At 45.0% G+C, this 12623-nt stretch overlaps 1 protein-coding gene across 1 annotated transcript in view; it reads left to right on the forward strand.

The window, feature by feature from the left end:
* Positions 1-10220, forward strand: part of CPE (carboxypeptidase E) — a 70616-nt gene extending 60396 nt beyond the window's left edge. The window contains exons 5-9 of the mRNA XM_037024704.2: positions 270-452; positions 4562-4701; positions 5446-5545; positions 7818-7936; positions 9415-10220. Of these exons, the coding sequence (XP_036880599.2) occupies positions 270-452; positions 4562-4701; positions 5446-5545; positions 7818-7936; positions 9415-9513 (641 nt within the window). The 3' untranslated portion in view covers positions 9514-10220. The remainder of the gene's footprint in view (positions 1-269; positions 453-4561; positions 4702-5445; positions 5546-7817; positions 7937-9414) is intronic.
* The last annotated feature ends 2403 nt before the right edge of the window (positions 10221-12623 follow it).

A 12623-nucleotide genomic window follows, 5' to 3' on the forward strand; every position in this document is an offset into this window, starting at 1 on the left:
CTGTCTTCCATGTCCAGTTTCCTATGAGTTTATCACCTCCTCCTGTGACCCTGTCGGCTCTTCGGGAGAATGTACATTCTGCACAGCTCCTCCTCCGTGGTGGGGATGGATGCCATGTAGCTTTCAGACCAAGTGTCATCGTTGCAGACTTAGGCCTTTCTTCCATTCCTGTAGTGATGCAGCCGAAACAGCCCATCAGCAGACCTGTCCTAGGCGCTCTTGAGAAAGCTCCTGGGTCTGTCGCTTGATCTTGCTGGCTTCCTTCCCAGGTGGTGCCCATGAGTACAGCTCCTGTCCGGACGATGCCATTTTCCAAAGCCTGGCTCGAGCTTACTCCTCCTTCAACCCGCCCATGTCTGACCCCAACCGGCCGCCGTGTCGCAAGAACGATGACGACAGCAGCTTTGTGGAGGGGACGACCAATGGTGCTGCTTGGTACAGCGTGCCTGGCGGTGAGTTCCCGTGTCCCCCTTACTGTGTGACAGCAAGTCCTTTATTGTTACCATTTAGACTTAGGGCATCTTCAGTCCTATTCGATGATTAAAAAATAGACTGAATCTGTAGCTTATCCATTAAAATTGGTTTTCTGCCTGAAGGGTTGCTATGCACTGTTTTGTTTCTGTTGATTTTTTAAAGCCATGATGCTAATTGAAGAGATACAAGAAACGAACTGAAGGCATCCATTGGGAAAATGCAAATGGGTTATTGTTAACTATACTGCTTTTCAAATTCTGGAATAAGAGAGCATCCTAATTATATGTTAGCCATACTCTTACTAGAGGGAGTGAATAGGTTAGAGGGCAGGCTCTGGCTTTTAACATATCTTGGTCCACATAACTTTTTGTTTTGTTTTTTTTTTATTGTAGGGTTAATGGGGACTGTTTGATGGGGATATTTAGTCCACATGCTCTACTGTAATAAGCACTATTAGATCAGGAAGTTCTTCATCTTTTTTGGGGCTGAAAAGGGAAAATCCTTTGAGCTGCTGGAGCAAGAGTCTTCTGGACATGAGGTGGCTCCTGTTGCCCCACATGGACGTTACTGAGCTCTTACTTTTATGGCTACCCGACCACCCCAACTCATGTAATACTCGCCTCTACAAGGATGGAGAGTGAAATGTAAACAGAGCTGCTGTGTTTTCTTTTCCTCTTGGTCCAGAACAATTTCTTAGGGCCCACCTGGAAATGCAACAGAGAATTAGGGCAGTAGCAGCGCTGGCTAGTTATAGGGTTTTGGTTTGTTTAGTTTCCTGCTTTGTGTGAATTACACCCCAAGAAAAATATTCTTCATGATAAATGTTTGTTCTGTTTTATTTTATATTCTGCATCAGGGCAGATTAGATTTAGAAATTTTTTTCCTTATAGGTTGAGAAATAAGGTCTGTGTTAGATTTAGGATTGAGACTATGTCAAACACATGAGCTGGAAGTAATCTTTTACTTCAGTTTTCATAAAAACTTCAGTAATTTCTTTGGAATTACCATTTTGGAGCAATAGTGCAATTTCTGCAGAATACCAAGCAGTCCCATATCAATAAAAAATGATGATAATAATAGCAATAATTCTCAAGTCAGTGATTATGTTCCACAATAATCAAAGAAAGCTTGCAATATATTTAGGGGCTCTGGTGTTGAGTGCATTTATATTTTCCTTTGGTGAACTTCCTTCTTGTCATTATCTAATGACCTTCTCTGTCTTTTGTTGTAGCTTTTGGCTTAAAGTGTATTTTGTCTGACATCAGTGTAGCTGCCCTGCTCCCCTCTGGCTTCTCCTTGCCTGGCCTACCCTTTCTGCCCCTCTGCTTTGAGCCTGTGTGTCCCTAAAGCAGACATGAGCTCTTGTAGACAGCATACAGTTGGGTTTTGTTTTTTGTCCATTCAACCATTCTATGACTTTGTGGAGAATTTAACCCATTTACATTTAAAGCAATCATTGATAGGTAAGGACTTGCTAATTCCATCTTATTGTTTTCTCACCATTTTGTAGTTCCCGTGTTCCTTCTTTCTCTCTTGTTACCCTCCTTTGTGAAATGATGATTTTCCACAGTGGTATGCTTGATTCCCTTCTCTTTAACTTTAGTGAATCTTCTGTAGGTTTTTGCTTTGTGGTAACCACAAGGCTTCCATGAAACATCACATAAACATAACAGTGCATTCTGAGCTCATAACAACTTCACTTTTGATTACAAAAACCCTACCCTTTACATCCCTTTCCATTTTGTTTTTGGTGTTGCAGTTTACACCTTTTCATGTTATGTATCCATTAACAAATTATTGTAGCTATGTTATTTTTAATACTTTTGTCTTTTAAACTTTATACTGGAGTTGTGGCTAGCACACCACATTACAGTATTAGTGTGTTCTGAATTTGACTATGTATTCACCTTGACCAATATGTTCTATATATTCATACATGTTTGTATTACTAACTAGCATCTTTTCATTGCAGCTTGAACTTCTTTCAGCATTTTTTGTAAGGCAGCTCTAATAATGATGAATTCCCTCAGTTTTTGTGTCTGGGAAAGTTATTATCTCTCCATTTCTGAAGGACAGCTTTGCTGAGTTAAAGTATTCTTGGCTGGTAGTTTTTTTCCATCAGCACTTTGAAAACATATCATCCCATTCCCTCCTGGCCTGTAAGGTGTCTGATAGATTTATGGGGTTCCCTTGTAAGTTTCAAGCTTTTGTTTTTTTCTGGCTGCTCTTGAGATTATCTCTTTGTCTTTGATTTTTGACTGTTTTGCTACAATGTGTCTTGGAGATGATTTCTTTAAGTTGATTTTGTTTGGTGACCTATAAGCTTCATGAACTTGGATATCCAAACCTTTCTCCAGATCTGGGGAGTTCTCAGCCAGTATTTCTTTATAATATTTTCTGCCTGTTCTCTCTCTCTTCTTTTTCTGGTACTAGTGGTGATATGTAGATTGGTTTTCTTAATGCTATCCCTACAGTATTGTAGGCTTTCTTCAGTCTTTTCCATTCTTTTTTCTTTAATTTCCTCTGATTGGGTAATTTCAAATGATCTGTGTTCTACCCACTGATTCTTTCTTCTGCTTTATCTAGCCTGATGTTAATGCTCTCTATTGCATTTTTCATTTAATTACTTGTATTCTTTAGCTCCCAAAATTCAGCTTGGTTCTTTTTTATGACCCTATCTGTCTGTTAAACTTCTCATTTTGTTCATGTATTGTTTTCTTGATTTCATTGAATTGTGTTTGTGTTTTCTTACAGCTCACTGGGCTTCCTTAAAACAACGCTTCTCAATTCTTTATTGTGAAAATCACAGATATCCATTTCTTTGGGGTTAGTTACTGGAAGGTTATTGTGTTTCTTTGGTGGTGACATGTTTCCATGCTTTTTCGTGTTCCTCGAAGTTGTCTTGGGTTGCTGTCTTCCCATTTGGAGAGGCTATCACCTCCTCCTGTCTTTACTGAGTAGCTTTGGTGGAGTAGTACCTCCTGTCAGCCTTTTTGGGGACTCTGAGGCTTTCTCAGACCTTTTCTATAGATACACTGCACATTTTTTGTGGAAAGGATTCTCATGTTGCATGCCTCTTCTTGACCTTGCAATGTCAGGTCAACTGCTCACAGCCTCTTGCCTCTTTTCCCCAGACTGTGCTGAATGCTTAGATCTGTGCGCTCTCCCCAGCCCCACGGAGTTGGGATGGCTTTCTGCATAAGCTCGGTAACCATGTGCAAAGGCTCATTCCTGCTGCCTTCAGGGGTGTGCACAGCAACCAGCCTCAGGGTGAGAGGTGTGGGTGGAGGCATGCAGTGTCAGGGTGCCCAGGGGTCAGTTGCGGGATCTCCTGGGCTTGAGGCAGGCTTGCTGATGGCATCTGTGACCAGGTTTGTGAACCCCACAACCCTCTGACGCTCTCTTAAAGCCCTGGCTGCTCTTCTCCCAGAAGCCCTGGCCTCTGTCCTGTGGCATACTTCAGTTTTCTGGATGGGGAGAGAAAGAAGTGGGCCATTTGGGCAGTAGCTGGCACAGCCAGGAAGGTGGGTGCTTGCTCACATGCCCCTGCTTGCCTCCTGAGAGGAGTCATGGGCCGAGAGCTCTCTAGGCTCTGCACTGAGCTGGCTCAGGCGGAGTGATGTGAGTGGAGCTGAACGTACTCCTTCAGTATGTCCAGTCTTGTTTGTTTTTCTTTCCCACTGCATGTGTGACTTCTGCTCTCTTTCAATGTTATTCTGTTCCATGGGTGGTTATCATAATTGGTGTTCCTCTGGGGAGGTGTTAGAAAGCTCCCATTTTGCCATTTGATGATATCATTCTCTGCTGTCTTCTTTGAAGCTGATTCCAGCAATGTGCCATGTGACTGGTGCTGGCTTAGGGCCCTAGAGTAGCAGTGCATTAAGTGAAACGGTTTCTAGGAGCCTTGGGGGCCTGAGCGCCTGGTGTAGTAATAGCCACTATGTGCAGCCTGTCCCCTGTGGGGGGCAGCCCCCAGAGCACCACTTGTGACCCCTCCCCTGGGGTCAGTGCTCAGTGTAGCAGAAGGACCTGCACCCGTCTGTCACTGTGTGTGCATTTGGACTGTCTGTATTTGGTATTTTGGCAGGAATGCAAGACTTCAATTACCTCAGCAGCAACTGCTTTGAGATCACTGTGGAGCTCAGCTGTGAGAAGTTTCCACCTGAAGAGACACTGCAGAGCTACTGGGAGGATAACAGAAACTCACTCATCAGTTACCTGGAGCAGGTAAGGTCTCCAGCATAAAACGCGAGGCTCTGGAGCATCTAAACCTGGTGTGTGTGGTTTCCTACGAGCCAAGGAATAAGCTGTTTTTGCAGTTTGCATTGCATTGGTTAATGACTGCAACTTAATTCAGGGGGATTATTCTTAATAGCATCTCTTCCATTTTCCTTTTAAATCCAATTTTCAGTTATCAGGTTTGTCAGTCTTTCATACTCCTTATTTTCAGTCAAAATAATGTTGTTAATGGGTTTACTGCAAAGGTAGTCACAGCATCTTTCCATTCAAGGCGAACAAGTACAAATGGGCTGTAATGTAATATTCTTGGTAGCTGGTGGTGGCCATGTGACCTGTGCACAGGTGACCAGCTTAACAGAGAGAGCAGTGAAGGGTGCTAAGGCCAGAGGCACCTGACGGGCCTGCAGACTTTCTTTTCTTGTGTTTGTTTCTGTTTGAATGGTCTGGAAGATACTTCACAGTCTAGCAACAATGGAGAACCTTCTGGATGCTTTTTTAGCCTTGGTTTTGACTCAGAACAGACACTGGTTTTCAGGGGATTACTTCTCATTTGTCCGCTTGAGAAAAAGCTGAGTAAAGAATGTTTAAAAGTTTCAGTGGCCTTTTGAGCATGTTTTGGTTCATAAGCAATGAGTATCTACAACCTTTTGCTAGAAAGTAAGGAGATTCTTGACAGAAAGTGCGTTTTAGGGCATTGCTAATGCGGAGTTTGCTTGTTCTTGACCTTCACAGATACACCGAGGGGCTAAAGGGTTTGTCCGAGACCTTCGAGGCAACCCAATTGCCAATGCGACCATCTCTGTGGAGGGCATAGACCACGATGTCACGTCTGGTGAGTGGCCTCTTCTTGTTTGGGAGTCTGCCGTGCACGGTAGCTCGTGGGAACTTAGTATTTACCATCACTGTTTGCTATTTCAAGCAAAAAATTAAATGCCTCCTACGTGTTGTCCCCCCTCTGGCTCTGATCTGGTCATTTCCTTTGTGGGAGCAGGGCAGGCAGTTTCTCACCTGTGTTTGAAAGCTGGGGTGCAGCCGGTGGCTCGCTGTTCTCACCTGTCTGCCTGAGCCAGCAGGTTGGCCCATCTACCTTGGAGGCCTTTGTGGTTCTTGAGGTGAAGCAAAGTGAACCAGCCTCAGAGGCAGCACCGGACAGGCTTTCTGATCTGGAAAGAGCAGGAACAGGGCACCTGCCAGCACCTCGCATGGGTGGGATTTCTGTGCATTGCCTCATTGATCCGTACACCTCCAGACTGACCCCAGGTGGAGCAGGATGTTACAGGATTGAAGCTAGGTAGGTTATTTCTAGGCTTCAAGCCCCATTTCCATTTCCTGAGTTTGGGGAAAATGATATATTTTCCTGGCAAGCCTAACTACTCATGTTAATAAATATTTATCTGGCTCATTTTAGTTTAACTGCCACTGGTCAGGACCTTTTCAACAACATTTTAGCTGTATAAACTATACACACTTCTAGATCTTAAAATTAATTAGCCTGTAGCTTATTTCCCGAACCATTCTGTACCATCACCTCTTTCTCCACAAATATAACTTTTATTTTTAATCCTTCACATTTGTCTTCTAAAGCTACATTTATTCATTGATTCATCAAATACTTACCAACAACCCGCTAGTGCTGGCCCATCTTCCCAACCAGCCTACCAGAATCTGGGCCCAGAATCTGCTCCCTTCGCTCTTGAGGTGGGGATTCGGAGGCCAGGCGCTGGTCCTATCAGGACAAGAAGCCTCTTCTCTCTACCCTGGTGCCGTAGATGCTGTTCTCTGTTCCTTGATGTGGAGATTTTAGGAAAGAATGTCAGTGGAAAGGAGTGTGTGAGGAGTTGGCTTTGGGAGGAGAGGAGGGATCTCAGTGGAGATGGGGTTGAGTTCACTGCCCTGGAGGCAAGCTGGTGTTTCAGGAAGGAGGGAGGGAAAATGAGGGCCCAGTGGGTGAACCCCTGGAATGGCCTAGAGTGGGGATCTTGATGGAATCTGCTTCAGTGGTGGGAGCCTGACCAGAGAGGGTTGAAGAGGGAATAGCAGAGACATTGGAAAGTGAGAGTATTGGAATTTTTCTATAAAGCAGGGAAGGTCAGCCCGGCACCAGCAGGTGCACTGGAAGAGATGGTGGTGGGCTTCTGGTTGTTTCTTCATCAGAAAGCATCAGCTGAGAGTGAGGAGGAAGAGGACATGTTAGCAGTGTAGGAAAAAGAGGAAGGTGTGCATTGTCCTTGTGCTTAAGTATGGTCTGAGCGTCCGAGTCCACCACCGCGCTGCTGGTTAGAAACCCAGACTCCCAGCCCAGAGCTGGTGATTAGGATTGGCATCTTCCCAAGTTTCCCAGGCCACCCGTTCACTTGGATCTAGGATGGTGGGAGTGTGGAAGGGCTGGGGAGGCTGGAGGAGAAGGGAGGTAGGGTGTTGCACCCTGCATGAGGTCGGTCTGTGCACTGGGGCCAGAGCAGCGCAGGGCAGGGAGCTGGCATTGTCTGGGGCTGGCGGTTTGCCTGGCATGTGTAGCCGGGGCGCAGAGTGGAAGGCATGTGCTTCGGGGCTTACAGCAGTGGCCATCAACCCCAGTCTAGGCTAAAACTGCAGTGAGTGGGAGCTAAAGATGTGACGTAAGGGCCTCAGTTCTCCAGAGAGTTTGAGAAAATGCAACTTCTGGAGGTCACACCATGCAGAGAATTCTGGACCTTCAGAACTTACGTGGCTAACACGGGCTCCAGGGTTTCTGAGGGTGTTTGCACCACACTTCGTGAGATGCTGCTGTAGACACACACCATCAGGTCTTCACGGCAGATGCCCAGTAAACAGCATGCCTGGGGCCAGGTGCTCTGACCCACTGCTGGGATGTTACTCCCTCTACCTGTGTCACTCCTGAGTGATTAGAAGATCCATTGCCTTAGATCTATTAGACAATTTAACATTAATATCCTCTGGGGAAGGTAACACTCTTTTCCATGGTATGTCATCAAATTCCATGAACATCTACTTTTAAAATAGGGAATTCAAGCAGCTGATGGCAGGCACGGTGGGTGTCCTTGGACGCCTGATTATTCATCAGACAGGAACCCTGTGATGTGTGGTATTTTGTGTCCCTACAGCGAAGGATGGCGACTATTGGCGGCTGCTGGTGCCTGGAAACTACAAACTTACAGCCTCAGCTCCCGGCTACCTGGCGGTTACAAAGAAGGTGGCAGTTCCTTACAGCCCTGCAGTCGTGGTGGGTAACCTGAGATTCCTGAGGTAGCTGAGACTCAGCAGCACTTATGTGTCCCGTGACCCTTGAGGCTCCGTTAGCATCCACACTTAACAGATGCAAACTAAGCCCCTGCAGAGCTAAATGAGGTGCCCAAGGGCTCCCTGGTGGATTAGTACCACTCAGCAGAAAGCTCTGTTATCATTTCTTAGAGTTTGAAGAGATCCATGGAAAATGAAATAAAACTTTAAAAAACTTTAACTTCTATTTGCCGCACTAAATGAGGTTCTGTTCCATTTATCTTTTTATCTCTAGCACCTTGCACAATACTTTACTTAATGGGTATTTCAAAAAATAAATTATGCCTGCAAGGTGATTTTAGGCATTAACCAAATATTTTTGAAACACATACTGTCAGCAAAACCCTGTATGTGAAGTGCTATCAAAAACTGTATTTTATTTAAGTAGATGCCATTTATTTTGCTAGGAAGGTAATGGTGATAAGACCAGAACCCTGTTAGAGCAGGATTTCACTACTATCTCTGTGTTACCTCACCAGAGCCAGGGAATGTCTTAGGATTTCCAATTTAAAGGCTTACCTGGGAAGCGTTTATGGATTTTTGTTTCTGCACCCAATGTTTGGAGGGTAAATGCTTGGTTTTTGCAGACACAGTATCCTGAGTGTTTAACTGCTGCCTCGGTTTGGATCATGTGTGTGTCTATTTGGCTGCATATGTATTTATTAAATTGGGCTGAAAATTTGGGCAAAAGAAACCTGGAAACATAGGCTTGAAAACAGGTTGTACAGTGTTCAGCTATTTGGATTCTTAGCCTGTGTCATGTCAGTGTAGTCACATTCGTAAATAGCCAGGAGTTTTAAGTGGCCAAGTTGGAAAACTCTCAGTTCCATCTGGAGTGGGAGCTGAGGTTGGGGCTACATATTTTGACAGCCCTTTAGGCAGAAGTGTGCGGGTTCTCTGACCCACTAGGACCGCGGGTCCCTGGGTCTCTGGCTCTGGTGGTTTGGAGATGTACGCACTTCCATCAGTTTCTTTAACAGATTCAAGATTCTGGGAAGCGGAGCCTTATGCTTTGGGACACAGGACACTGAACTGCATCCTTCCATCTTGCTCCAGTTAGTAGGAGAATATTCAGGGTTGAAGGGAGAGGCTCATTCAAGAGTCAAAGGCAGAAAATTAGTTACAAACTACATCTTCTTACTGAAGGGAAAGATTGCCTTTACGTAATTTGTCTTTAAATAAGCTGCTTTTAAACAGTCCTGTAAAGCTATTTGATCAAAGCACATTTCAAACATAATAGCTGCTGATTTTTTTGTTCTGTGGAAGTATTTTCTATCACGAGAGCTTTTTTAGGATACACTTAAATTCAGTTGGCTATATGGCACTTACCCTGTAAGGTCTAAAATTGCTCTTTCTTAAAATTCCAGCTTTTAAAAGCACATTTTCAGTTTGTGACAGTATATTCCTGATTTTCTCCTTTAGGTTGATTTTGAACTGGAGTCATTTTCTGAAAGGAAAGAAGAAGAAAAGGAGGAGTTGATGGAATGGTGGAAAATGATGTCAGAAACTTTGAATTTTTAAGAAGGCTTCTGTTCAGCTACTTTTAATCTATATATAATGTAGGTGATGCAATGTGGCCATTTTCTTTTAGATTTTGTGCAAGTTAATATTTGACATTGATTTACTTTAAAATCACCTAAATATTAATAGACATGACTTAAAATAAATATTAGACTTACAGGTAAACATAGGAACTTATACTGGTTTTTCTCTTATATAACATCCATTTTCCTAAATATAGTCAGTCACCAAGGACTAGAAAAGATCTAAGCAATCTTGCCATCTTAGACTTAAAGGCAATATTCCATGTGTTATTTACAATATAGAAGTTTTTGAGTAATTCTAGCTTTTAAAAATTAACGAAGTCCTTTTAACATAAGCGGTGACAGTGTCACGTAATGAATGCTATCGAAAGAGTCAACGGCAGCAGCCTGAAGCTGGGAGCACAGGACACTGCAAGACTTAAATAGTGTGAATTGTCATTTGTCTCATGCGCTGACTAGCTGCATAGCATGATCTTGTTAATGCATTTTTTGATGGAAGAAAATGCAAATGTTTAGCAAGAGGTTTTATGAAGGGAATGGAAGCTGACTTTCTGCTTGTATGTACATGTAGGGGCTGTCCTCTTCCACCGTTTAGCCTGTTAACATTTCTTCAAAGTTTAGGGTTTTCTCTTGGTTGTAGTTGCCTGGAACTGCATTCTGAATGAATAAAGGCAAAGAAAAATATCCTTCTGGTCTTATTTTAATTCTCTATGAATTTTGGTCTGGAGTTGTGGTCCAATGATAAGAAAAAAAAGTATTCCCTTGATAGTGGCCTCTCATTGGACCATCCCTGAAATTTTTAAGCTTATTAAGTGAGTGCTGTGAGAATGAGGGACCCAGGTACTTTTGCCAGGACAGCAGGTATAATCCAGAACTGTCTGGGGCAAGCATAGGAGGGGCGTCACCTGCATAGGTGGTGTTTCCAGCCCTGCATGACAGAACATAAAATCCCCAGGGAGCGGACCCTGGACTCAGAAGAGAAGGTCAGGCTGGGGCTCTGAGGGACTTCAGAATCCTGCTCCTTGAGGTTTATACGGTAGGATCAGGTAGACAGTTGCCCTAAATCTTAGTGGTTGGACTTAACAGTGAGTTATTTTTTGTGGAAGTGCCCTGCAGGGAATTTGTCCTATGTGGGTGACACAGCAGAAAGAATGTCTCCACCTGTGGCTCTGCCATCCTGACACAAGGCTTCCGTGGGTTTGGGTTCTTGTCACAGCAAGAGGGGCCTGGAGGCACTTTACCGGCAGCTCCTGGGCCTGACCAAGTCACCCAGCCTTGTTTAATCACACTGAGCAGCGGTCACCACCCTGCTCCCTCTGGCCACCAGCACAGCTTTACTGCCCTTCCCAAATGCAGATTCACTTAACCCTCTGCAAGCAGGCCACTTATGTACACCAAACCAAGGTGCTGAGCTTCGCATTGGGGATTCTCCTGCGATCCCACGGAGGCCTCGATGTCACTGGCCACTCTGGCTCCCACACCTACAGACTAGAAGATGGGTTATAGGCCTCCTCACAGCCCACATACATCGTAGAACAGGACTGAGAAAGTCAGTAAACACCCCCGTTTGGAGGGAGGGATGAGAGGTGTGCAGCATTCTCGGTCTGCAGCAATTCTGAGCTGCCGAGCAGGTGGCCCCTCTCCTGGGGATGGAGAACACCCCTGGTTATGGAATTGATTCCTTACTCCGGAACGTGCTTTCTGCTCTCATGCTCTCCAAGGCCCCGGCATGGTGCTCCTGGACACCTCCTCTTAGAGCACTCAGGACCCAGGGGGCTTCTACCCGCCCAGCCCCAGGGTGGCTGCACCATCTGGAGTGTGGGTCCTCAGTCACTGCTGGGAGGCTGAGGAACCCAGAAAGGACTTTTCATTGCCATAGGCTGGAGGTGGCACATGCTTGCTCTGTTCCCGGTTCACTGAGCAGGACTAGTCACATGGACTCACCTGGCTGAACAGGTGCAGGAAATGTGAAGGGGCAAACAGAAAGCATGTCTGCCATGGGGTCACCCGGACCTGGTGGACCATGTCTGCCGTGGGCCACCCTGATCAGTCAGCCACCCATCCAGCTGTAGGAAGACAGGGGTTAATTCTATGTAGTCTCACCCTTGCAACCATCCGTCATGAGACTGGGGTTCAAAGGTTGCCAATACCCTGGCTTATGCTCTGGTTTTATCAGATGAGGGTCTAGAATTGAGTGCTGTGGGGATGCTCTTAGTGAGGGCTTCTGTGCTGCGGGCCCTCCCTCAGTTATACCCCTGGCTGCTGGTGACCCCACTCGCCCCTTCTTGCCTGTGAGGGGATCACCTAGTGGCTTTAACGTCTACCGGGACTGTCAGTGTTTCCTCTCCTCACTTCTCTGCCCCAGCAGAGGGGGCCCCAGTGCCAGGTTCAGGCGTGCGCGGGAGAGAGGAAGGCTGGGACTGTTTGGCCCACAGAACGAGTGTGTCTTTCACCAGTTAGTCTATCAGTGGTAAGGCCGATAGACTCTGTCTGTCGGTCTCCTGTCTTATTTTTCAACTGGCTCTGAACTCAGTGGAAGAAGTGGGTATTCTTAAGTTGAATCTTAACATCTTTAGGAGGTAAATGCTTTAATGCTTAAGGTGTGGCACTGTTTTGCAAAAGTAAAGTGGAACCGACCTCTCTTACTCTGAATATAGTACCCCTCCCAACAGTCTAAGATGTTACATGACATTGTCACACTGTTGCCTTATATAAACTTAGCATAAGTGAGAACTCTGCATTAAAGTTTTTGATTTGGTTTGAAACTAAAGGGTGGAGCCAAGAAAGAGGAGGATACGAGAGCCGAGGATTAAACAGATTTGGACTATGCACAACAGGGCTGTGTTGTTTAGGTAACAAAAATCAGAGAGAAAGGGAACTAGGCAGCTGATTCTAATGAAATAATGAACACATTTTGAGCTTTTTTCTTCCTCACTGACAATGAAAATCAGACACATTGCCATGCAAGGAACAGCTAATCTCAACTCACATTTTCAACTCTTCACATATTCAAAGATAAACATTACTTACAGAAAGGGAACTGTGAACTTTGATATTCGTATTTTATTTATACAACTTCTGAAATCT

This window comes from Manis javanica, chromosome 3 (assembly GCF_040802235.1).
Source record: "Manis javanica isolate MJ-LG chromosome 3, MJ_LKY, whole genome shotgun sequence".
Classification (NCBI taxonomy): Eukaryota; Metazoa; Chordata; class Mammalia; order Pholidota; family Manidae; genus Manis; species Manis javanica.